Raw genomic sequence first — 26,229 nt, forward strand, 5'->3', positions numbered from 1 at the left:
GACTTCAGAAGGGCACTACGGGTGCTCCCAGAGGGTGCCAGCACCTGGCTGCCTGGGTCACAGCCCTCCTGGTGGGTAGCAGTTTGAAGGTGGCACTGGACCTGGACTGGCTGATACAGCAGCTGCAGTGAAGCTCACTGTCAGCTCACCTGTACAGTTCTTCGGGGGTGGTGCTGTCACCGCATGGGGTCCCCAGAAGGGAGAGGGGGCAGAAGGCAGAACCTGCTCCAGGTTCACTTCCCATTCTGAGGCCCATGGGGACACCTGGAGGCTCTGGAGGCGTCTTGCTGGGTGATTGGCCAGGGCACACCTCTTTCACTTCATGAGGTGTGGAGGATGGGTGGCCACTGGGAGAATGTAGGGACAGGTGCTGGGGGTGGATTCTTCTACTGAGCATGCACAAGTGTGGCTCTGGTCATTTGACCGTGGAGAGTACCCTGGCTTCCTTTCCAGTTGCTGGGACAAAATACACCAGCAAAAAGCAATTTAAGGGAGAAAGGATTTACATTAGCTCATAACTCCAGGTGAGGTCCACCATTGTGAAGAGGTTGAGGTGTCAGGACCTTGAAGCAGCTGGTCACACCCATAGTCAAGAGCAGGGAGAATGAATGCATATATATGCTCAGATCCCTCTTTACGCTTCCACAGTCAAGGAGCCCCAGGCTTGGGGAATGATGCTGACCACGGTGGATGGGTCTTGTCACACCATTTGATGTAATCAAGACGGCCTGCCACAGACATGTCCATAGCCAACTTTCTCCAGACAACCCCTCATGGAGACTTTCTTCATAGGTGATTCCATATTGTGTTGAGATCACAAAACTAATCATTACATGGCTGGAGAGATGGCTCAGTGGTTAAGAGCACTGGCTGCTTTTCCAGAGGACCTGAGTTCAGTTCCCAGAACACATAGTAAGCTGCTCGCCACTTTCTATAACTCCAGCTCCAGGAGATCCAGTGCCCTCTTCTGGCTTCTGTGGGCAACTATCCTCATTTGGCACACACACACACACACACACACACACACACACACACACAGATACACATTCTTACACATTTAAAAAAAAAATTTGAACCTTAAAAAAAAATATCACAGGAGGGCCCAGCTCTGAGCTCCTAGACAGACTCCCAGCACAGTGCTGACAGCTGAGGCCGTTAGAAAACCTACCCATTCCTCCCATCCACAGGCAGAAGTGGGGTGACAGGCCATGTGCCACCACCCAGTGTCATCACTGAGGAGGGTCTGCAGACAAGGAGAGTGGACAGAGGCTCCCCAGCCCCAGCAAGAGTATAGCCTTGCAGCCAACAGATATCCCAGGACAGCCCCTAAAAGCAGGACAGCCCCAATCCACCATGATGACCTGCCCCAGGAGTGCAGATGAGATGGACCCCTCAGGATGGTGGCATATCCTATCTAGATGTGGTTAGTACAGTGGGCCAACTTTCCCATATCTGCCCCTCTAGCTCACATTCCATGAAGTGTGGTACTTAAGACAGCCTAAAACAAGCTATTCTTATACACAGGACATACTGTAGCTCAGGATGACCTTGAACTCCTTATCTGCCTGACTCCACTTCCTGAGTGATGGACATGGGCCACCACACTCAGATGAGCATCATTTTAGTTTTTGTTTTGTTTCTTTTTTTTTAATGTGTGTGTATGCCACATGTGAGTGCATTGCCCAAAGAGGCCAGAAGAGGGCATCAGATCACCCGGTATTGGAGTTATATGCAGTGACCTGCCTAGATATGGATGCTAGGAACCAAACTCCCATCCTTTGGAAGAGTGGCAAGCACTCTTAACCACCGAGCCATCTCTTCAGCCCCTGGGCATCAGTGTTTCTTTAGAAGGTACTGGAAGGTTGGGAGTGTAGCTCTGTTGGTAGAATGCTTGCCTAGCATGCACAAAGCCCTGGATTCTATTCCCACCACCACCTAAAAGTAGACATGGTATGGTGCACACCCATAATGCCAGCATTTGAGAAAGGCAGAAGGATCAGAAGTTCAGAGTTATCCTTGGCTACAGTGAGTTTGAGGCCAGCCTGGGCTATGTGAAATGCCATCTGAAGGTTGGGGCAGCAGTTCTGGGTGAAGTGAGGGTTCAGACAACACTCTCTCAGTTAGATCCCTTAGCTTTCTTCCTCACCTTCCCGCTGGAACCCCAGCAGAGACCTTGTGGGTTCAGCATGGTCTTTGGATGTGTAGCACTCCTGGGAAGGGGCAGGACTTACTTCCTTGGCAACAGGGACCTTGGTCATGTGGGCTTGTTCGGGGCTGAAGGCAGAGAAATGGGCATTCTAGTGCTGTCTAGCAACCCATCTGAAGGCAAGGACCCAGCCAAGGCCAGAGGAGACCTGTGCACTGGGCTGGGGCACAGGGTGCTGTGCTCTTCTGTTTTGTGTTTTGAAACAGGGTGTTATGGAGTTCCAGGCTGGCACTGAACTCCTGATTCTCCAGCTCTGCCTCTCAGGTACAGAGATTATAGATGTGTGCCACCATGACAGGTTTATGTGGTTCTGGGGGTAAAACTCCGGTTTTCTGCTTGCCAAGCTATGTTCTGGTTTTGTATCTGCTCTGGGTGTGCACTCCCTGGGCCTCTGTCTGTCACTCATTCACTGAGTCTATGACACACTCAACATGGGCTCCAGCTTTGGGGGTCTGGAGCAAGGGTTTAGGGCAGAGAGCAGGCCACAGGGGTAGTAGTACTCGTCACAAGGAATATACTACATGAGTAAATACACCATTAGCCTAAGGCTATGACAGAGTGTCTCAGGGGCCCAGAGAGCACAACAGAGGCCTTGGGTCAGGTCAGAGGCTTCTCTTGGGCCAGGGGACCATTTCCATAGGTGAGCTTCCCGGAAAAAGGAAAAGAATTGTCTGGAGGGGCCCTTCCAGGGCAGGGGGGTGCGGGAAGGAGGAATATGCCCTCTGGTCTCAGTGTGGAGGAGGAACTGTGGCTTGAGAGTAGAGCCAGAGGTGCCCTGTCAGAAACTGAGGCCGGTGTCCAGGCAGGACAATATGGAGACAGTGTGGGTGAATGCGGAAGACGTCATAGAAGCAGGATGGGCCTGAGTCGATGACTAGAAGGTGGCTGAGGAACAAAAGGAGGCTTGGGTACACAAGAGTACCCAGGAGAAGAGACCTGGATATAGGATCTGCCTCATCGAAGTTTCTAGAAGTTGGCTGTGCCTAAGTGGGGTCTTCAGTACACAGTGTTTGTTCCTTTCTTTACCTGAGGAATTGTATCAGCACATTCCAACTCACAGGATGAAATGTGGCCTAAAGCAATACCTTTTTTTCCCCTCATGTAACTGGGAGTGGATGTGGGAACAGGCCTTCCCAGGTACCAGGCCAGGGACCCAGAGTCCAATGGAGACCAATCCATCTTTCTATGTAAATTTTTTTAAATCTATTTTTATTTATATGTATATGTATATGGCTGCTTGTCTCTGTGTGTGTGTGTGTGTGTGTGTGTGTGTGTGTGCGCGTGCGCGCGCGCGCGTGCGTGCGTGCGTGCGTGCGCGCTGTGGAGCTGCAGGTGCCTGAGGAGACCAGAAGAGGGCGTCAGATCCCCTAGAACTGCAGTTACAGTCAGTTGTGAGCTACCTGATGTGGGCCCTGGGAACTGAACCTGGGTCCTCTGCAAGAGCAGCAAATATCCTTAACATTGAGTTATCTCTCCACCCCACCCGGCCCCCAACCCTGCCAACTTTCTACTTTATAGTCCCTAGAGGCAAAATACCACAGAGAACTGAAGGCTGGCTGACCGCTGTCAACTCGGGGTCCCACTGATTGGGAGCCTGGAAGGTGGGCCCCAGAAATGGCAGCTTTGGAAAATGCTGGAGGCCATGTTCCCACGGATGACCATGAGGATGTCCATGTCACTTCCACTCTGGCACTCTAGAAAAAATAAACCAACTTAATAGTTTGCACATGCTACTCTGGAAGGCAAGGGAGGGCTTGCAGCCCGCCCTCTCTGCAAAGCAGAGACCATTAAACACTGCCGACCCTGCTGTGCCTGGCTGCAGATCTGTGTGGGGCAGCTTCCTGGGCACCCGTCCCAGGCTGTCCTCTTTCTATAAAGCCAAGGCACCTGAAGCCCCAGCCCAGCCCATTCTCCCTGGCTTTGCCTATTTAACCAAAGGAAAAGAGTATCATGTCTGCTTTTATTTCTTACGGGGGGGGGGGGGAGGGAGAGAGAGATTCTAAAGAAAAAAAATAGCAGCAGAAGAGCAGTCTGTGGCTGAGGGCCTTGAGCAAGGCCCTTCATGTCTCATCACACCTGGCGTATGTGGCGCTGGGGTGGAATCTAGGACTTAGTTCCTGCTAGCTAGGCAAGCCCTCTCCCAACGGAGCCACATGTCCAGCAGTTCTTTCTGTGGAGGAGCAGAGTGAGGGGCAGACAATGAAGAAGTCAAAATGCCCCCTCTGAGACTGGCGGGATGGTACGGCAATGCTGCTCTTGCAGAGGACCCGAGTTCAGTTTCAGCACCCAGCTCCAGCTCCAGGGGATCTGATGCATTCAAATGCAGATGCACGCACGCAATTTTGTTTGCTGTTGTTGTTGTTAAGACTGGGTTTCTTTCTGTACCTCTGGCTGTCCAGGGAATAACTCTGTAAACCAGGCTGGTCTCGAACTCACAGAGATCTACCTGCTTCTGCCTCCCTAGTGCTGGGATTAAAGGGGTGAGCCATCACTCCTGGCTAGATATACATGTTAAAAATAAAAACAAATCTTTAGGGGCTAGAGAGAGGGCTTAGCACTCAAGAGCAATTGCTGCTGTTCCAGAGGACCTGAGTTCAATACCCAGTGTCTATATGGTGGCTCCCAACCCTCTGTGACTCCAGTCCCGGGTCAAAAGAGTTCATTCTGTTGCTCTCCTCTGGCCTCTGTGGGCAGTGCACACACATGATGCACAGACACATGTGCAGGCAAACACATATAAAATAAATAAATAAATCTTGAAAAAATATTCCTGCCAGACATGGTCATCCACACTTTTTGTTTTGTTTTGTTTTGTTTTTCGAGACAGGGTTTCTCTGTGTAGCTTTGTGCCTTTCCTGGAACTCACTTGGTAGCCCAGGCTGGCCTCGAACTCACAGAGATCCGCCTGGCTCTGCCTCCCGAGAGCTGGGATTAAAGGCGTGCGCCACCACCGCCCAGCGGGAGGCAGAGGCAGGCAGATCTCTGTGAGTTTGAGGCTAGCCTGGTCTACAGAGTGAGTTTCAGGCCAACTAGACTTTATAGAGAGACCCTGTCTTGAGTGGGGGTGGGGGGAGGAAGGATGAGGATACTCTGACAGAGCAAGGGAATGAGCTCTCTTGTCGAGAGAGCTTGGCTCATCATGTCTGGTTCAGGGGTGATGGGTGTTTTGTGAAGAGAAAGAAGGGAGGAGGAGGAGGAGGACGAGGAGGAAGAAGAGTAGGGAGGTGGGGGTGGATCTGGGAAGAGTTAGGGGGAGATAAATATGATCAAGACACATTAAAATTTTCAATAAATTTTAATAAAGTAGCGTGTTTAAAAAAAAAAAAACAGCCAAGTTCTAGACTCTCAACAACAACAACAAAAAATAAATAAATAAAAGACAGAATGACTGGGCAATGGTGTCGCACACCATTAATCCCAGCACTTGGGAGGCAGAGGCAGGAGGACCTTCGTGAGCTCGAGGACAGCCTGGTCAACAGAGTGAGTTCCAGGACAGCCAGAGCTACACAGAGAAAACCTGTCTGGAAAAACAAACAAACAACAATAACAAAAACCCAGAATGATTCCATGCTGTGTTTGTTTGGTAAACAGAGGAACTACCTTGCTTTGCTTTCTCCTGCAAAACACTCCGCGCATATGACCAAAAATGATGTGGGGAGGAAAGGCTTTATTTCACCTTACAGCTTACAGTCCGTCAAGAAGGGAGGTCATGTGGCTGGAGAGGTCCTGAGTTCAATTCCCAGCAACCACATGGTGGCTCACAACCATCTGTAATGGGATCTGGTGCCCTCTTCTGGCATGCAGGCAGAACATTGTATACATAATAAATCTTTCGGTAACTTAAGGCAGGAAGCTGGAGCCAGGAACTGAAGCAGAGGCCATGAGGCACTCGGTGTATTGGCTAGCTCCCCATGGCTTGCTCAGCTTGTGTTCTTATAGAGCCCGTACCACTTGCCCAGAGGGTAGCACTGTCCACAGTGGGCTGGGCCCTCCAATTTCAAGCACCAATGAAGAAAATTGCCCACAGGCCAACCTGATGGAGGCATTTTTTTTCAGCTGACATTGTCTCTTCCCAGACGACTCCCTAGTCATGTTGACAAAAACAACTATCTCACAGAGACTCATTATTTTCTGCATCCAAACTTTGCAAAGTGAAGTTGGTCAAATCCGTGGCTGGTGCCGATATGAAGAGGAGCTACTAACATTGTGTGCCTGACCATGGCAGCATCTCCTGGGAAAATGGAAATATGTGCTTTAAGGAGAGGACAGAGGATCCCGAAGCCTGGGCCACTGTCTTACACAACATGTGTCTGTTATATTTCAGATATATGTGCTTAAAATTTGCAATAATTAAAAAAAGAAGAAAAAGGAAAGTAAAAAACCATCACGTAATCGGTGCTTTCTTCTGGGAGGCAGGGCATTGGATGGTCTCCCTCCTGTCCTTATACCCTTGTAAATTTCCCTAAGGCAAAGACGAACAAAAGTTTAAAAATGTGTCCTATCCAAATTAATGCCATCCTTTTAGAGAGTGCTTGTAGATACCTCAAGCCTCACAGATAGACTCTAAAAACCTGGACATGGTGACTCTTGTCTACATTAGAAATAATCTCAGTATAGCACAAAGGAACACACACAAATAAAACCAAAGTATCTCAGCCAAGCAATTAATTTTGCAAAAAGGATGAGCCACAACCTGAACTAGACTATCTACACAACCTGGCCAACATGGCTTCCTTTATCTCCAATGTAGGCAGTGGCTGCGTCTCATCCCATTGGCGGGAGCACAACCTGATATGATTGGCTAATCTTTGTGAAGAGACTGGGGAAGAGAAGGTTCAGGAATATGAGTCCTTGCTTCGCTAACTACCTTTGATTAAAAAAAAATTTTTTTTCTGGAACTAGAGAGATAGCTCAGTGGTTAAGTGGACCTAGGTTTGGTGCTCAGCACCCACACAGTGGCTCACAACCACCTGAAACTACATTCCCAGGGGATCTGATGCCCTTTTTCACATCCGAGGTCACCAGACAAACCCCCAGTACACATACACTCATATAGGCAAAACACTCTAACACAGAATAAAATAAACCAAAAGCCAAAACCACCCAAACAAAAAACACCTCTCATACTTGTAATCTCCAGGTTTAGGAGACTGAGGCAAGTGGACTGCCTAAATCTGGAGGCAAGCTTGGGCTAAAATATACTATTCAGTTTTTTGTTTGTTTGTTTGCTGCAGGGTCTCACCGCATAGACTGGGTTAGCCTCAAACTTGTGGTGCCTCAAACTTGGGGTGATCCACCTGCCTCAGCCTCCTGAGTGCTGGGATTAAAGGCGTGTGCCACCACGTCTGGCTGTTGGATTTTGAGGCCAGCCTGGCCCATTGAGTTCTAGGCTTGCATAGGCGATATGGTGAGTTACAGGCTACCCTGAGCTATAAGATGAGACCAAAAGGAAATATATGTGAGCTGATGCGGTGGTGCCAGCCTGTGATTCCAGTAGGGATTGATGTGTGAAGATAACTGGGTAGCACATGCAGGGCACCCTGGGAAATAATTACCCCAAACCAGGGCTGACGGAATGAAAGGCAGGGTGATACTAAACTTCATGTGCTGTGGGATGTATGGCAAATGTGTTGCTGATTAATCAATAAAACACTGATTGGCCATTGGCTAGGCAGGAAGTATAGGCGGGGCAAGGAGGAGAATAAAGCTGGGAAGTGGAAGGCTGAGTCAGAGAGACACTGCCAGCCGCCACCATGACAAGCTGCATGTGAAGATGCCGGTAAGCCACGAGCCATGTGGCAAAGGATAGATTTATGGAAATGAATTAATTTAAACTGTAAGAACAGTTAGCAAGAAGCCTGCCACGGCCATACAGTTTGTAACCAATATAAGTCTCTGTGTTTACTTGGTTGGGTCTGAGTGGCTGTGGGACTGGCAGGTGATAGAGATTTGTCCTGACTGTGGGCCAGGCAGGAAAACTTGAGCTACATTCATGTCCCTGCCACAGGTTTGCAGTCTTGGATCTCAGGTAAGTTCATGGCCAGCCTCGTCTACAGGGTGGGAGCCACAGATTGCAAAGGCCAGCAAGATAACTCAGCAGGTAAAGGCACTTCTTGCCTAAGGATCTCAGTTCGATCCCTGGGCCCACAAGACAGAACTGACTCTCGACCGTCCACATGTGTATCCTGACATATGTACCCACAGAGAATACATACATGCAGACAGACTTGTTTTTAAGATTACAGTGTGACTACTGGCCCTTGGGTTTATATGAACCCTACCTTGGCTCTGGTCTCCTCCTGCTCACCCAGAGGTTAGGGCATGTCCCCAGTGAGCACCAACTAGGGTCAGCTCTAGCTTCCCAGGCTTCTAGTCCTTGGCCAGCTCCTATGTCTGGTACTCTACGGCTCCAGGTTGCTGCTCAGTCGCCTTCACCCCTGCACCCCATGAATCCAGCCACACCATTTCCAGTATCTGACCCCAGGGTGAGGAGGGACTGGTCCCGTCCGGTTGAAGTTTGGGGAAATGGATGTCCTCAGACAAGAGACCAAGGCCAGGAAGGGAAACCAGGAGTTGCTGGTGTCATGCCAGGGCTGGAAGGGTCTGCGGGCACTGTGTGCTGCCACCTGTGGCTGGCTCAGCAGGTAGTACTGGCTCAGCTGCCTCCCCGGGCGGGCGGTGCACCTGCTCTTACCCTGGGCTGCGGGCTGCAGCAAAGCTGCCCGTCTTGAGCCCAGATTTGCAGCCAGGAGACTACTCCCTTCGTTCCCACCATGGGGGCTGCAACAGTCCTGTCTCTGCTCCTGCCAGTGACACCCGGCTGGAGACACTGTCCCCATCTGTCTTATTCTTTTTTAAAAATTTTAATTTAACTTTATTTTATGTGCATTGGTATGAGGGTGTTGGATCCCCTGGAACAGGAGTTACAGACAGTTATGAGCTGCCATGTGGGTGCTGGGAATTGAACCACGGTCCTCTAGAAGAACAGCAAGGGCTCTAAACCACTGAGCCATCTCTCCAGCCCCTCTCTCTTACTCTGGAGCACAGCTGTCCACTATCCAAGCCACTTGGGGAGGTAGGGTCATATAACGGCCCCCTGGGCCCACTTGCCTAGGTACTCACCCGACCCTGGCAGGGTCCCTCCAACCCCAACTTCACACCACGGCACACTGGTGCTGACTTCTCCCTACCCTCACAGTTGGTTGTCTTTCGTTTTGTCTTTCATTTCACTCTGTAGACCAGGCTGGCCTCCAACTCAGAGATCCACTTGCCTCTGGGATTAAAGGTGTGCGCTGCCACGACCAGCCCAGTTGGATTTCTTTAAATTTCCTGGCCAATGTCCGCATGACTCACCTCCCCATTGGACCTCAGCGTCACTAGCCCAGCGGGGATCAGAGGGCCCCTGAGCAGCACACCCAGCCTTACCCAAGTGGGGCTGTCACCGTTCCTCCTGTGCTGCCTTTCCCACGGCCGTGCTAGGGGACAGGACTGAGGAAGTACTGCAGGAGTGGACAACTGAGCGAACCCTCAGGGCCTCTGAGGGGGCCGGCTCCATCACCCAGGCCCCCTCAGAGGGGCGGCTCCATCACCCAGTCCCCCTCAGAGGGGCGGCTCCATCACCCAGTCCCCCTCAGAGGGGCGGCTCCATCACCCAGGCCCCCTCAGAGGGGCGGCTCCATCACCCAGGCTCCCTCAGAGGGGCGGCTCCATCACCCAGGCTCCCTCAGAGGGGCGGCTCCATCACCCAGGCTCCCTCAGAGGGGCGGCTCCATCACCCAGGCTCCCTCAGAGGGGCGGCTCCATCACCCAGTTCCCCTCAGAGGGGCAGCTCCATCACCCAGTCCCCCTCAGAGGGCCGGCTCCATCACTCAGGCCCCCTCAGAGGGGCAGCTCCATCACTCAGGTCCCAGATCATGCAGTCATCGTGTGTGATACACGTCCCTGCACCAGACAACTGACAGGTTCTTACTAGAACACCTGGCCCTCACAAGCCCTTCTTCAAGAGGGAAAACAGAAACGGACAGGTGTTCATCTGCCCTGCGTAGGCCTCTGGCCCCCATCCCTCCTGGGCCCTACTGTGCAGAGTTCTCTTCCTGTCCTAGCCCAGGATTCAGAGCAAGTCATCTGTCTCCTTGGACCCTTGAATCCCTCAGCTAAATGCTGAAGTGGATCTGGAGAGATGGCTTAGTGGTTAAGAGCACTGGCTGTTCTTCAGAGAACCCATGTTCAATTCCCAGCACCCACATAGTGGCTCATAACTGTAACTCCAGTTCCAGGGGATCCAACACCCTCTTCTGGTCTCCATGGGCACCAGACACACATATGATACCGACATGTCTTCATACAAAACACCCATATACATAAAATGAAAAGGCAGAAATGAAGTCTTTGGCCATACCGCCTGAACTCACCTGATCTTGTCTAAAATGCAGAAATTCCTCCTTTTTAAAATTACTTTAAGTATTGAATGGGGCGGTGAGGGGGGACGACAGATGAAGGTACCTCCAGCCTAATGCTCAGCTGCTAGCACTCAAAACGGCCCTCTAAGGTTTTTGTTTTCCTCCGATGAGCGAGCGTTCCAGCAGCAAAGGTTTCATCTCACCACCAGAGGGCAGTGCTATCCACTCACCGTGCACTGCGGCTCTGCAGGGTGGAAGCCTAGGCTGGCTGGGCTTTCCAGTACCGCCTCATAGGGCAGACAGATCTCAACATAGAGGGGCGCAGGCCCCACTGGGGCAGCCCCGAGCTTCCAGGTGGTCACTCCTGTGTCTCCACCCGTAGAGCAGAAACACAGCATCCTCCCTGGTGACAGATCTTCAGGGAAGACCACCCGGCAGGCCAGGATTTGGACATCTCTAGATCCCAAGCCAAGCACCACATTATCAGGGATCCTCTTGCTGAAGAAGGGGACTGACTTCCCTGGAGCAGCCTGACAGGTGTGTGATTTCCACAAACAGGTGGCCTGTGCTGGCTTGGCCCCAGGAACGAACCCACTGTGGTGGTGCAGATCTATAATCCCAGCACTTGGGAGGTACAGGCAGGCTGTTAGTTCAAGGTTGTCCTCGGCTACATAGCAAATTTGAGGCCAACTTGGGCTAAGTGTAACCCAGTCTCAAGAAAGCAAAACATATATACACCAAAAACCCAAAAATTCCCAGCAGGCACCAGGCCAGCTGGGACATTGGAAATAGGGAACACGGGACATTCACAGGTCACACATTGCTGTTTAATGACTAACTCTGAACAGGTCTTAGGAGGACTCTGGAGGATCACCACACACATGAGGTTTTCCACAAGGGTGGACATTTGGCATCTTCAAACCTCACAGATGCTGAAGAAGCCCAAATCCCTTCAGTGGTTGGTCAGACAAAGCCCATCCCTGATGGACAGCCTTTTGGAGAAGCTAAGGCCTTGACCAGGCAGGCACAGCGTACCCTGAGCACTCACCATTCCTAAGCCTGCCCTACCTAAGCACTTGGAACAAAGGACAGGGAGGTGTCAACAGGGAACAGGGACGTGAAGACCTGCCCACTGCTGAAAAATAGCAAGTCCCCAAGCTCCACAGCCTGAGAGGGAGCAGGTTATTGCTTGGCCTCTTGTGAGGACTTCCTGGGACACACACCAGCCAGGTCTCTCCGTGGGCTGGCCCAGAACTGTGGGTAGGTTTGAGAAGCCTTCACTTTTAGCCCTGGATGGAATGATGGCGATGTTGGAGGATCCTCTGCCCTTTCAATTGTTTGTTTGGTTGGTTGGTTTCTTTGAGACAAGGTTTTCTCTGTGTAGCAGCTCTGGCTGTCTTGGAACTCGCTCTGTAGTCCAGGCTGGCCTCGAACTCACAGAGATCCACCTGCCTCTGCCTCCCAAGTGCTGGGATTAAAGGCATGCACCACCACTTCCCGGTTGTTCTTTCAGTTTTACGGGGCAAAAGGGAGTGTGGGTGATGTTTAAGGCTTTTGTGAGGTCAAGGATGTTCTGTTAATCTTGACAACTCATCTATAAGTGATTCTAATTGGGCACTTCATCCAGATCCCAAGAGAGTAAGAAACACACACGCACATTGGGCCCAGGTATCCAACACACCTAGATGGCAGGATCCCAGGACCTCAGCCCATCCCTATTCTCGAAGAGACACCAAGTCCCCAGGTTCAGCCTCTGTGGCTTCTGTCCACAATGTGGTAGTTGAAGAGGCTTCAGCCACTGGTCACAGGTGGTGGGCCACTTCCCAGAGGATCTGCAGGGCCATGGAGACACAGGCAAACTGGGCCAGGACATAAGCTCCAGAGCGGATGCGTGGGTTCAGCTTGCCCAGGTAGGCCACCGTGTGCACCACACGGCCTATGAGGACAACAAGGAAATGTATCCAGGCGATCAAAGGTGTGGGTTCCAGGAAGGAGTAGATGAAGCCCAGGAAGAGGAAGGGATAGATCGTCTCCATGTCGTTGCGGTGGGCCCTGGGGAGCAGAGCGGTACAGTCAATAGCCTTAGTGCTGGGACTCCCAACCCACCGGGACCTTCTGGGACTGCCAGACACTCCAATCCCTTGCTGGCCAGGGGCCAAGGGGGACAGTGACTCCGAGCTTTTACCCAGAAGGGCTGAGGCTCAAAGCCCCGTTAATAGCACCTGACGGGGAGGCCGCCGCTGGATTAGGGCTTTCTTAACACGCCATGGGGCTTGTATGGGCATAGTCCTCCCCACCTTCCCCATGCTGTCTCCTCTGTCCCTTAGACACCAGGCGGAAAAAGGAGGACTCAGAGGATAGGGTTGGGTGAGTGACAGGTGTTCTCTGAGGAGACCTGCCTGCACTCTGAATGCAAGTTTGGGGTCCCATCCAGTGCTGTCTCTGTCCCTTTCCACCCCAAAAGCTGACTAAGCATCATCTTTGCAGGACTAACCACAGGATTCTTCCATTCCCCAGCCTAGCTAAGCACAGGACGCTGCTCAGCCTTCCCTTCCTTCCTTCAGGCGTGCTATCCCCGCGCATGCGTGGCGGGAAGGCTGCTTACAAGCCAACCGTAAATGATGACCAAGGAAGAAAACTCTCACTGGCCGTTAGTTTCCATGACCCCTTTTGGACTGTTGCCACTCTCTAAAATGAACCAGGCAGGCAAGCCCCATCAATTAGGGACGGTGACCGCCCTGGAGCCATCGATGACCACTTAGAAAAACATGACCCCAGTGGCTGAGCCGTGACCTTCCCCAGGACAGGCTCCATCCCTCAGTCTGAAGCTGCAGTCCATCTGACAGGCAGCACCAGGCCACTGGCCGGTCCAGCCTAGCCCCAGCGCTATGTGGCGAACCGCTTCAGAGGTCTCATCTTGTTTCCCGCTGGAAAATGAGTCTTAGTAAGAGCCACCAGCAGTTTACTGAAAGGCAGTAGGCAGAGCCTGGAAGAGGCTGGAATACCCAGCACCCCAATGCTTCAGGGAGACCGAGGCAGTAGTCGGGTGGAGACATGTGTTAGAGTCTAACTGAGGAGAAGCTGGCCAGGCAGAGAAGAACCTTCTTGGCAAGTACCCAGCATATGCAAAGGCCCTGTGGTCAGAACAGCAGAGTTCAAAATCGACCTGTTTGCTGGAGGGAAGTGAGGCAGATGGGTAGGAGGGGGCCTGGGAACAGAGGAGGAAATGAAATTCAGCCAAGGGCACGAAAATTCTTAAGGAGGGGAGATGTAGCTTAGCAGATGGAGTGCTTATCCCCAGCTCTGCTTAAAACAGGGTGGAAAAATAACTACAATCAAGAGATCAAGGTCAGGGCCTGGAGAGATGGTTCATCAGTGAAGAGCACTTGGTGCTCTTGGAGATGACTCAGGTTCAGATCCCAGCACCCACAGAGTAGGTCACAAGCATCTCTAACTCCAGTTCCGGGGGATTTGATGCCCTCCTCCGGCCTCTGAAGGCACCAGACATACACATGGTGCACACATATGTACATGCAAGTAAACACACACAAAATAAAAATAAATAAATCTTGGTCATACTCTACTAGTGAATGAGTTGAGGCAGTCCTGGGCTGTATATAAGACTTTCTGTCCTTCCTTCTGTCCTTCCTTCCTTCCTTCCTTCCTTCCTCCCTCCCTCCCTCTCTCTTTCTCTCTTTCTTTCTTTCTTTCTTTCTTTCTTTCTTTCTTAGCCAAGCATGGTGGCACACTCCTTCAATCCTAGCACAGAGGCAGGCAGATCTCTGTGAATTCGAGGTCAGCCTGGTCTACAGAGCTCCTGGTCTACAGAGTTCCAGGACAGCCAGAGCTACATAGAGAAACCCTGTTGCAGAATATTTGAACACTGTGAAGATGTGTCTTTGCTACGGCACCTTCTGATTGGTTTAATAAAGACCTGAATGGAATAAAGAGCTGAATGGCCAATAGCTAGGCAGGAGATACAGGCAGGATTTCTGGAGAGAGAAGGAAGAGGAGGAGGAATCTAGGCATGCAGGAGAAGCAAGGAGACACCGAGAGGAAACAGGAGGTACAAGATTGAAGAGAGGTAACGCCATGTGATAGAATGTAGGTTAATATAAATGGGTTAATTTAAATTATAAGAGCTAGTTAGGAACAAGCTAAGCTACAGACCAAGCTTTCGTAATAAGAAGCCTCTGTGTTATTATTTGGGAGCTGGCAGGACAGAAAAAGACTCATTACTTGCCAGGCGGTGGTGGCGCAAGCCTTTAATCCCAGCACTTGGGAGGCAGAGGCAGGTGGATCTCTATGAGATAGAGGCCAGCCTGGTCTACAGAGCGAGATCCAGGACAGGTACAAAACTACACAGAGAAACCCTGTGTCAAAAAAAACAAAAAACCAAAACAAAAAAAAGGCTCAGTGGTTAATACAGATTGCTGAACAATCATGAGGACCAGAGTTCAAATCCCCACACCCATATTTAAAACAAAACAAACCCTAGATGTCACTAAAGTGCTAATAACCCTAGCAGGAGGGGATGGAAACAGAATGGCTGGAGTTTGCTGGCTGTCGACCAGCTCCAGGTTCAGTGAGAGACTCTGCCTCAAGGGAATAAAAGAAGAGCACTAGATGAGGGTGACAAGTTCTCTAGCCTCAGCACCTCCCTCTCTCTCTCTCTCTCTCTCTCTTTCTCTCTCTCTCTCTCTCTTACACACACACACACACACACACACACACACACACACACACACACCCTTTCTTCCATTCTTCCAGCAGGACCTGGAACTTTCCCAGGTGTTGTAGCCAGCCTCCATCTCCCTGAGCCCCATCCATATGACCTTTCTTCTCCTTTTCACCTGGATCATGACCTTGTGACCCAGACACAGGGAAAGCAAGTCTGGGTGGCTGGTGAGGTCAGCTCTCAGCCTGCTGTGGCATAGACTACAGTGGTGCATGGCACAGGGTGACAGGCCTGGACAGACTCTGGAGACTGATGACAGGGAGGGGCGAGAAACCTGAGAGCAGGGACCATGGGGACTCTCATCACATGGGTCACTAGAGACAGGACAGGGTTCCCTCAGATCACAACACCCGATGAGATGGAGCGGTGTCTACACAGCCTCCGTGTCCTAATTATGGGAACACCCTTGAAAGCCCACCACAGCAAATTAGCTGTCTGCAGATGGGCTCTGCCTACCACAGGGGACCATGAGATGGTTCTGTCTGCAGATGGGCTGCTCTGCCTACCACAGGGGACCGTGAGATGGCTGTCTGAGGTGCCCGATGAGGGGGGGGACTCAGCTGCCAGACTGCGCCGTAATATATGGGAGCCGAGGGCTGGGGAATCTGTAAAGTGTTGGCTGGGAGAGCATGAAGAACCAAGTTCAGTCCCCAGAAGCCACGCGAAAAAGCTAGGTGCTCTTGTACCCGCCTGTAACCCCAGCTCAGGGAAATGGAGACAGGAGGCTCCCATGGGCTAGCCTAGTTCCAAGTTATGAGGTCGTCTCAAAAACCAGTGGGACAGCGCTTGAGAAACAGCAGCCGAGGCTAGCCCCTGGACTCACACACGTGTGCAAGCATACCTCCACCAAGAGGAGTTGGTGTGTTAAGAGCGAGAGTCAGCTGGGTGGTGGTGGTATACACCACCTGGGGCTACAAAAGGCCCTGTCCTGAAAATAAACACAATATTTAAATACAGTATCCAGAAGCATGGAGGGAGTCACGTGTTGGAAGATGGCTGAGTGATTGGGAGCACTGGCTGCTCTTCCAGAGGACCCACATGGTGGCTCACAACCATCTGTAACGCCAGTTCCAGGGAATCTGACGCCCTCTTCTGGCCTCTTCGGGCACTGCATGTATATAATGCAAAACACCCAAATACATAAGATAAATAATATATATATTTTTAACTCTAGGAATATGGCTTAGCTGGTATAACACTTGACTAAGAATTAAAAGGTCCTGGGCTCAGTCCCCAGCAGCAAATGAACCAGAGGTGGTGGCACATGCCTCTAACTCTAGCACTTGAGGGGTAGAGGCAGAAGGATCAGAAGTTCAAGGTTATCCTCAGCTATGTAGAGAGTTAGAGGCCAGCCTGGGCTATATGGGACTCTGTCTCAAAAACAAAACAAAACCATATTGAAAACAAATGTGACCAAACCTGAAAAGCAGGTAGGCAAGGTTGGGACTCGGGGGTAGGAGGAGAGGTCTCTGCTCCGTGGCAGGCCCCTGGTTGGGGAGGCAGGCCTTGCAGAGAAAACACACTTCCTTGGCACACGTAGGAAAAGCGGCTGGGAGCAGATGGAGCTCCGACCCAGGGCCTCCCTCCCTCATCTGTTTGAAACCACAATGGGGCCCCACAAAGCCACGGAGGTGCCGGGGGCAGGGAAGAATGGGGAAATCAGGATGTTGAAAATAACAAAGTAAAGCTCACCTCTCCTCCCCTGCTACAGTATCCAGAGGCATGGAGGGAGTCACGTACTGGGAGGCAGGGAGAAATGTGTCACAATAACAACCAGTGATCTGAGGCAAAAGTCACCAAAGCCAGTTCCCACCAGACGAGACTTGCACAGCGCACACACACACACACACACACACACACACACACACACACACGTGACATCCGCCCGCCCCTCACCCTCAACACATGCTGGAACAGAGCTGTTTTACTGCAGCAAGTGACTGCTACGAGGAGAGACCTCCGGTGACCCCAGGTCAAGGCAGTGACAGCAGCTGGAGGCAACGTGTTCCCTCTCTTCCAGGGCGCCACCCACGCTGCACGTGTACGTGAGCCCAGGGTGCCAGAGGACGGCTGCTTGGTGCCAAAGGCAGGTGTGCACAGGGAAATCGGTAAGGGGCGGGGCTGAGGCAGTGGGTTTGAGGCTTTGCCTCCTGCTAGATGGGGTTACAGCCTCAGGGCCAGACCTTGGCACACCGCTTCGAAACATCACTCTCCTCGGAGTGCTAGGGTGCTGTAGGTGTTGATACCCAGAAAATAAGGAAAAGCAGATAGGAGGGCCTTAAGTTTGTTACCACCACCCCCATCATGGGCACCCCGAAATCACCAGCCCTGGCCTGGGCACAGCTGTGACTGCTCCTCATTCTCCTTTAGCTGACAACCTGCCACAGTCCTTCACTGACCCTAGTGAGAAATGGGGGTTCCACCAGAGGCCACCAACTCTGACTGCCACCAAGGAGCTGAGGCCACAGGCAGGTGTCCCTTCCTCTCAAAGCCTGTGTCCACTACTGATAAATGGACAGGTAGGATGCCAGTTTTGGAACATAGGATGGTGGCACCGTCCTGGGACTAGAACATGGCTGGGTGTGAGTGCGGGCAGGTGTCCTGGGATGAGAACATGGCAGGGTGTGAGTGCGGGCAGGTGTCCTGGGAGGAGAACGTGGCAGGGTGTGAGTGCGGGCAGGTGTCCCGGAAGGAGAACATGGCAGGGTGTGAGTGCGGGCAGGTGTCCCGGAAGGAGAACATGGCAGGGTGTGAGTGCGGGCAGGTGTCCTGGGATGAGAACATGGCAGGGTGTGAGTGCGGGCAGGTGTCCCAGGATGAGAACGTGAGTGCGGGCAGGTGTCCTGGGAGGAGAACGTGGCAGGGTGTGAGTGCGGGCAGGTGTCCCGGAAGGAGAACGTGGCAGGGTGTGAGTGCGGGCAGGTGTCCCGGAAGAACATGGCAGGGTGTGAGTGCGGGCAGGTGTCCCGGAAGAACATGGCAGGGTGTGAGTGCAGGCAGGTGTCCCGGGAGGAGACCGTGGCAGGGTGTGAGTGCGGGCAGGTGTCCCGGGATGAGAACGTGGCTGGGCGTGAGTGTGGGCAGGTGTCCCGGGATGAGAACGTGGCTGGGCGTGAGTGTGGGCAGGTGTCCCGGGATGAGAACGTGGCTGGGCGTGAGTGTGGGCAGGTGTCCCGGGATGAGAACGTGGCTGGGCGTGAGTGCGGGCAGGTGTCCTGGGAGGAGAACATAGCAGGGTGTGAATGCGGGCAGGTGTCCTGGGATGAGAAAACGTGGCAGGGTACCTGTCCAGGACGGCTGGAACTTGACTGGGGCAGCGAGGGAAAGAACAGACACACATCCAGAGAAGCTGGGGTCAGTGGGCCACTCGCTCTCTGCCAGGAGTTTATTGTGTACAGAGGGGGAGGGAGAGGTCAGGAGGTCTGTGTAGGAGGGCAGTCCCAGCCCGTAAACATCCTTGAAGAGGTTTGCAGTTATGAGTTTTTATTATATCCTGCCAACATTCGCACCAGGACCAGAGGAAGGCTTTGCCATCCCCGGGCCTCATCGGAGGAAGGCTTTGCCATTGCTGTGGATCTGAGACTTTAGTTTGTGGCACAGCCGTGCCCATGTCAACAACAGACTCACTCAGGACTTCCTTCGCTCCCCACAGCTGGCCTTCCTGTCTCATGGAGTTTGTGCAAGCCTCTGATGTTATATTGTGCAGCTAAGGCTGGCCTCGAACTCTGACCCTGCCGCCTCCACCTCCTCAGTGCTAGAATCCCAGGTGAGGCCACTACAGGTGGCCTCAGGCTCATTCTTTTTTTTTTTTTTTTATCTTAAAAAAAAAATTGGCCAGGTGGTGGTGGTGCACACCTTTAATCCCAGCACTTGGGAGGCAGAGCCAGGCAGATCTCTGTGAGTTCGAGGCCAGCCCATTCTATAGAGCAAGATCCAAAACTACACAGAGAAACCCTTGTTGTGGGATGGTCTGTATGTCAAATGTGTTGCTCTGATTGGTCAATAAATAAAACACAGATTGGCCAGTAGCCAGGCAGGAAGTATAGGCAGGACTAACAGAGGAGAACTAAGAGAACAGGAAGGCGGAGGGAGACACTGCCAGCTGCCGCCATGACAAGAAGCATGTGAAGATGCCAGTAAGCCACGAGCCGCGTGGCAAGGTATAGATTTATAGAAATGGATTCATTTAAGATGTAAGAACTAGATAGCTAGAAGCCTGAGCCATTAGGCCCAACAGTTTAAATAATATAAGCATCTGTGCGTTTATTTTATAAGTGGGCTGTCGGACTGCCGGGGCTTGGTGGGACCTGGATAGAAAACTCTAGCAACAAACCCTGTCTCAAAATTAAAAGAAAAAAAATGTAGGTGGTGTACACCTTAATCCCAGCACTCAGGAGGCAGAGACAGGTGGATCTCTTTGAGTTTGAAGCCAGCCTGGTCTACATAGTGAGTTCCAGAATAGCTAAGGCTACATAGTGAGACCCTGACTTGAAAAAAAGAATTAAGTTAAATTAAAGTTATCTATTTTATTTTTTCTCAGAGCATTTTTGCCTACATGTATATATGTGCACCACATGTGTGCCTAGTGCCTGAGGAGATCAGAAAAGGGCACCGTGTGGGTGCTGGGAATCGAACCTGAGTCTTCTGCAAGAGCAACGAGTGTTCTTAATCACGGGATCCTCTCTCTAGCTGCCTGGGTTCCGTTCTTTAAACCTGGTCTCTGATTGCCTCAGAACCAGCCTGGCTTGTCTCCAGCATGTGCTAATCTGCAAGGCAGATTTATGACCCGGGATCCAGGCTTCATGCTTCCTGTGTACACAGCAGTGTTGGCCTGGGGGCGTGTGCCCTCGTTCCAACATTTAACTGCTCGCTCTCGCTCCCTCTCTCTCTCCAGTCAGTTCCTAGAGGGAGGCAGCTGGCATGATTCCCAGTTCTGCACCCTCAGCTGACACATTTTCTTCTTTGAGACAGGGTCCTCTGGCTGCCTTGGAACTCACTGTGTAAATCAGACTGAACTCAAACTCATAGAGATCCTCCTGCCTCTGCTTCCCAAGTACCGGGATTAAAAAGATGGGCTACCACAAGTGGCTGGCTTCCTTCCTTCCTTTCTTTTGTAAGATAGGGTCTCATGTAGTCCAGGCTAGCCTCCAACTCTATTTTATGCAAGCACTCTACCAACCTGGGCATCATCTCTGACCCTCAACTGTCTGTGATGTCCTATGGAGTCAGGAGGCTTCTCAGCTCCCCAGGAGTTCAGCCCCCTAGGCAGAGTACCTAGGAAATCCTGAATGAGCCTCACCAGGTGAGGAATGTTCAGAAAGTGCTAGATTGAATACCAACCACTGACGCTTCAGGACTAAAGAGTATAAGAAATAAAATCCAGGGCTGGAGAGATGGCTCAGAGGTTAAGAGCACTGGTTGCCCTTCCAGAGGTCCTGAGTTCAATTCCCAGCAACCACATGGTGGCTCACAACCATCTGAAATGAAATCTTGATGCCCTCTTCTGGCCTGCAGGCATACATGTAGACAGAACACTGTATACATAATAAATAAATGAATGAATGAATGAATAAATAAATAAATAAATAAATAAATAAATAAATAAATAAATAAAAATAAAATCCAGCTAGAGAGATGGCTCACTCATTTCTCTTGCAGGCACACTTATTTCTCTTGCAGAGGACCACCAGGATCAACTCCCAGCATCCATATGGAGGCTTACAACTATCTGTAACCCCAGTTCCAAGGGATCCAATATGCACATATGTAGTGCATATACCTGCACTCAGGGAAAACACTCATACACATAAAATGAAGTAAATATAAAGCAAATATTAAAAAAGAAGAAGAAAAATCCCACTGGGTAGGTGGGAATGGCAGAGTCCCTTGAAGTTCTTTCATCTTCCCTGAATAAGGTTATGCCTTTAGGAGGTAACAAAACCCAAGCCCTGGGTTGTTGCTGACAGCTGGCTGAGATGACTGTCTGGGCCACTCAACCTTTCCCTCTCAAGGTTCAGAATGGCCCAGACAACCAAGAGTCACCAATATGTGGTCACGGCTGTGCAAGGCCATTTACTCATGAAACCAGCCAATGCCTGCCATGTAGTAGCTGTTCATTAAACCCTGAATGGACAATGGCCTGATGGAACACATACAGATTAGCCCATATTTCTGTTGGAAAGAACAGGGCGGCCTGGAGTCTCACTTCCTGACACAGTGCTGTCATTTTTTAAAAAACCACAAGTGTGTACATTATTGTCAATGGCTAAGAAAAACACAAGGAAACCCTCCCTCCCCACACTTTGTTTACAGAGGGGAATTCTGTTATGGACGTGACCGCCCCACCCATCTCCGCCTGTTGCAAGGGGCTCTGTTGGGAGCTGTTTACAGCGGTTTGTCTCACATCTCAGCAGGTCCAGCTGCCCATCCTCCTTGCTCCCATCACCCCAGTGCCCCTCACTCTAGATGACTGATGAGGTGGGAAGAAATGGCCCAGACTCCAATACTAAGCGGGCTCTAAAAATCGACTTTTACTCCCTAGAAGTTTACACAGCCAAGACTTTCGCTTTCCTTTTTTTTTTTTTTTTTTTTTTTTTTTGGTTTTTTGAGACAGAGTTTCTCCGTGTAGTTTTGGTTCCTGTCCTGGAGCTCGCTCTGTAGACTAGGCTGGCCTCGAACTCACAGAGATCCGCCTGCCTCTACCTCCCGAGTGCTGGGATTAAAGGCATGAGCCACCACTGCCCGGCTTTTTTTTTTTTTTTTTTAAGACAAGTCTCTCTGTGTAGCCCTGACTATCCTGGAACTCGCTCTGTAGACCAGGCTGACCTCAAACTTAGAGATCCGCCTACCTCTACCTCCCGAGTGCTGGGATTAAAGGCATGAGCTGCCACCACCCAGATTGTTTTGTTCTTTGAGACTGGGCTTTACCCATAGCCCATACCAGCCTAGAACCCAAGGCAATCCTTCTATCTCAGCCTCCAAAACATTGGCATCATGGGTGTGTGCCACTATACCTAGCCTAAAGACTCACTTTAAAACTAACACTTAGGGGGAGAGAGAGGGTGTGCCCTGAGACATGAAGAAGCCAGGGATCCACTGGCAGGGATGGTTTTCTAACAGCAGAGGCTGGTCTTGAACACCCGACGCTCTGGCTTGTACCTCCCAAACGCTGGGCTCACAGGTATGAGCCACTATACTCCACTTGTATTTCTTTTTCTGTTTGTTTGCTTGCTTCAAATGGTCCCACTCTGTGGTTGGTCTAGAACTCTGGTCGAGCTTCCTGCTTCCAGCTCCCAAGTGTTGGCATCTCAGACATGCACCATCAACCTTGAACTAACTCTACTTCTGGATCCCGAGAATTTTCTTTTCCAAGACAAATGTAATGAGCAAACTATCATCGCCTGAGAAGAAATCAGGCCCACAGACGCCCTTAGACACATAAGTGACTCTCAAGGCCCCATTTCAGAAACTCAGTAAGGACAGGTAGCAGCCAGGTCTGTCTGTGGCCAAGTCCAAGATGCTGGCAGGTACTCACCTGAGGCAGCGCTCCACATCTGGATCACTCCTGTAGAACTGGAGGCCTCCATGTCTCAGGGCATCCTCAGGGTTGGCAAAAGCCTGAAACACATTGGCTGAGGGTCACCATCCCTGAGGAGGTCCTCGTCTGAGGACAGAACTCAGGAGCTAGGCAACAACACAGCCACCTACATGGCCTACAGGCCACTCAACTTGCCCCCCTGGACCTCTTCTCTGAGCTGCGCACTGGAGCTCACAGTGGCAAGCGCTCTCTCATAGGTTAAGAGAGACTGCTAGATTGGGACTCAGTGGGACTGGATAGCCTAGCACTCAGGAGGGGCTCGGGGTATGGATCCACATCCTGTCTTTGCCTAGCGTGCGTGAGTCCCTAGACTCTAATCCAAGAACCTCGAAAAGTAAATTAAAATAAGATTCAGCAAAGTGTGGTGGCGCACACCTTTAATCCCAGCACTCTGGAGACAGAGGTGGGCAGATCTCTGTGAGTTCAAGGGCATCCTGGTCTATGTAGGAAGACCCTATCTCAAGATGAAAGTAGGAGCCATCAGGGACGCTCAAGAGCCTGGTCAGACACTCAGGCCCTCACGACCACCAGGCTTGCAGAGGGGGTCACTGAGCTCTCAACTGCTCAGGTCCCCAGGCCGGTGGGAGAGGATCCCGAGCCTGTGCCCATCCCCTCTGCAGATGGTGATCCTCTGGTCCCTCCTGACAGAAAGGAGAGACGCCTCAGGATCCCCAGGGCCCAAAGCAGGGGAGGTCTCCCTCAGCGCCTGTATCTGGAATCATGGGGAATGGAGACCAGGAGGAAGTGAGGCTCAGGAGCCAGACACTAAGCTTCAAAAGGGGATGGAAGGAGCCACAGGAAGCCGACATCTCCCAGCCCAGACTTCTCACTGGAAAAACCGAGGAAACCTATCTCCCACTGCCTCCCCCAGGCTCTGGTGGTAATTTGGTGCTCGGCTTTGGGGCCCCTGCCGAGGGGACAATGACAGAATACAGCTATCTCTGCCCGGCATCTGTGTCCTACATCCCAGGTCAGACCCAACAGGAGAACCAGAGGCAGCCAGTAAGAGGTGGCCCTGCCTTTATTCCTGCCAGTAGCTGCCCCAGGGGCTGAACCCAGCTGGAGGGCCAGAGTCCCACCCGGGGATCCCACCCGCACTCCGTCCCCCCTGCCTTTGGGCCTGTAAGCAACAGATAACTTCGTGCGGTTCTGCTTTCCAGTAGCTTCCAGGGTTCCGTCCAATGCGGAGGAATGGGTCGGGGCGTCCTGGCCACTCCCACCGGCTCCGTGTGGGCTCTTTTTACTGTTATTTCCTTGCCAGGACTGGGATCAGAGTGTGTCGTCTGTGACCTCTTTGGCTAGGACCAAGCCTCGGAGGCTGCCGTGAGTCTGTGTGTGACGCCCACGGGGAGTGGGAATTTCCACGGAAAGACTTCTCGGGCTCCTGCTTTGCCGGTCCCCACTCCACCCAGATACGAAATCCCCCTGCCTGCCTGCCAGGAAGCCACCAGGTCAGGAGACCTCTCGCTGTCAGGGTCCCTGTGCTCCACGTGCGTCTCCTGGTGGCAGATGCTTCACCTGGCGCTGAGAGAGGGAACCCCGAGTGCTCTCATGCCAGCGGGTTCAGGAGCTGAAGCCCAAGCCAGCATCCCGAAGGGCTGAGGCGGCAGCTTTGAAGCAGCTACGTCTGCACGCTGGCAGGCACACCTCCGCCACGCTGTTCAGTTCTCAGACTTTCTTGCAGGAAAAAGCCAGCAGAGTGCTAATTGCCCCCCCACACACACACACACACACACTCCAGCTCACGTACCTTCTTCCGAAGCCTAGTGTAGCCTGTGATGACACCCACCGCGTACATCTTGATGATCAGCAGTGTGCTACAGAGCAGGAAGGCCGGGAGTACCTGGCCGTTCTCCATCACCTGGCCCAGAGAAGGCATCTCGGCTAGCCGGCTTGGGCTCCAACTCCGGGACGCAATGACTGAGTGTGTCTGTCCCACACGGCAGCCTGTGGAGAGGAGGAGGAGGAGGAGGAGGCGGGCCAAGCCCTGAGTAGGCGGCCTGCCGTCGCCCCCGCCCACTCCCCGCCCACCCTGAGCACCCACAGCAGGCCCCCTGCTCCAGGAAAGAAGGAAACAGGGACTTCTGCTCCAAGTGCTGGGAGCAGCCCAGAAGTGGAGGTGACCCCACGCCATCCTTGGATCTGGACCATGGTTCCCTGGCAAAGCCTCAGACTTCCTAATCTGTTTCTCATCTTAACTCCAGGTCATCGACCTCGGTCTGCGGAATTTATCACTGACACATGCCCACTTTCCAAAGGGGGAGGACAGGTGGAGGGCACGAGAACCAGGCCATCTGTGCTAATGCACTGTCTCTGTGATGTTAGACACTCCAGGCACGGAGATGGGCTGCCTCCACAAGCCAGAAAGTGAGAGAGATCCTTCGGCTGTTCTCTAGCAGGAACACAGACCTCCAATTCCCAGTTCAGACTCTGTGTGTGTGTGGAGGGGGTGTTCATTTGGGTGTGTATATGTGCATAAGGATGAGGGCACATGTGTGCATCTGCGTGTGGAAGCCAGTAGCTGACTTCCTGTGACTTCCTCAATTGCCCACCACCTCATATTTTTCCTTGTAGTTTCTTTTAAAATTACAATTTATTTATTTATTGTGAGTGTGCTATAGCAGTTGTGTCAAAGTCAGAGGACAACTTGTTAGAGTTGATTCTATTATGCCATGTGAGTCCAGGAATAGAATTCAGGTCTCATGGGCCCAGCCACTATCTAGTCCTGGCTGGCCTTGAACTCACAGAGATCCGCCTGCCTCTGCCTCTGAGTGCTGGGACTAAAGGTGTGCGCCATCACATCTGGCCCCAAGTTACATTTTGAGGCGTGATCGCTCACTGAACCTGGGGCTCCTCCTTCTGCTAGACTGGCAGGCCAGTGAACTCCAGGCACCACCTGTCTCTGTGGCCAGCAGATTACAAATAGACATCTTCACGTCTGGCTTTTTAAGTGGGTTCTGGGGGTCAGAAGCCAGGTTTTCCTGCTTTATCAACTGAGCCATCTACCCCCCCTTGACCCTCCTCCCGTCCCTCATCTCTTTCCTTGTCTAACAGCATCTAAAAAGTTGGGCTCAAACTCACTCCTTAGCCAAGTGTGACCCAAACTCCAGCTGCCTCTGGCTGCACCCCTCCAGTGTGGAGGTGACAGGCCTGTGCCATCACCGTGCTCGGCCCCCAGTCCCAGCTTCTAAGCTCAAGGGCTTTGGTTCACACCCACTAATGCGAAGTCACTTCAGCAGCTGTGGGAGACCCTCCACCAGCAAAGAGCCTGACTGTTACGAAGACCCTA

The 26,229-nt window shown here is 51.9% G+C and overlaps 1 protein-coding gene across 1 annotated transcript; it reads right to left on the bottom strand.

Moving 5' to 3' along the window:
• Positions 1-12,187: 12,187 nt before the first annotated feature.
• Positions 12,188-24,904, bottom strand: Ptges (prostaglandin E synthase). The gene is made up of 3 exons (XM_059260003.1): positions 24,691-24,904; positions 22,878-22,960; positions 12,188-12,657 (listed from the first exon to the last, which is right to left on the bottom strand). Exons 1-3 carry the CDS (start codon positions 24,817-24,819, stop codon positions 12,408-12,410), a joined length of 462 nt encoding a protein of 153 aa, XP_059115986.1. The 5' UTR covers positions 24,820-24,904; the 3' UTR covers positions 12,188-12,407.
• Positions 24,905-26,229: the final 1,325 nt, after the last annotated feature.

The sequence above is a fragment of the Peromyscus eremicus genome, chromosome 4, assembly GCF_949786415.1.
Source record: "Peromyscus eremicus chromosome 4, PerEre_H2_v1, whole genome shotgun sequence".
Lineage (NCBI taxonomy): Eukaryota > Metazoa > Chordata > Mammalia > Rodentia > Cricetidae > Peromyscus > Peromyscus eremicus.

Bases quoted from the DNA above. Each gene is read 5' to 3' on its own strand.
- Ptges (XM_059260003.1), bottom strand. From the start codon at position 24,819: ATGCCTTCTCTGGGCCAGGTGATGGAGAACGGCCAGGTACTCCCGGCC. The intron at 22,961-24,690 runs GTACGTGAGCTG...AATGTGTTTCAG, and splicing joins ACACTAGGCTTCGGAAGAAG to GCTTTTGCCAACCCTGAGGA. The intron at 12,658-22,877 runs GTGAGTACCTGC...TCTGCTCCCCAG, and splicing joins GATGTGGAGCGCTGCCTCAG to GGCCCACCGCAACGACATGG.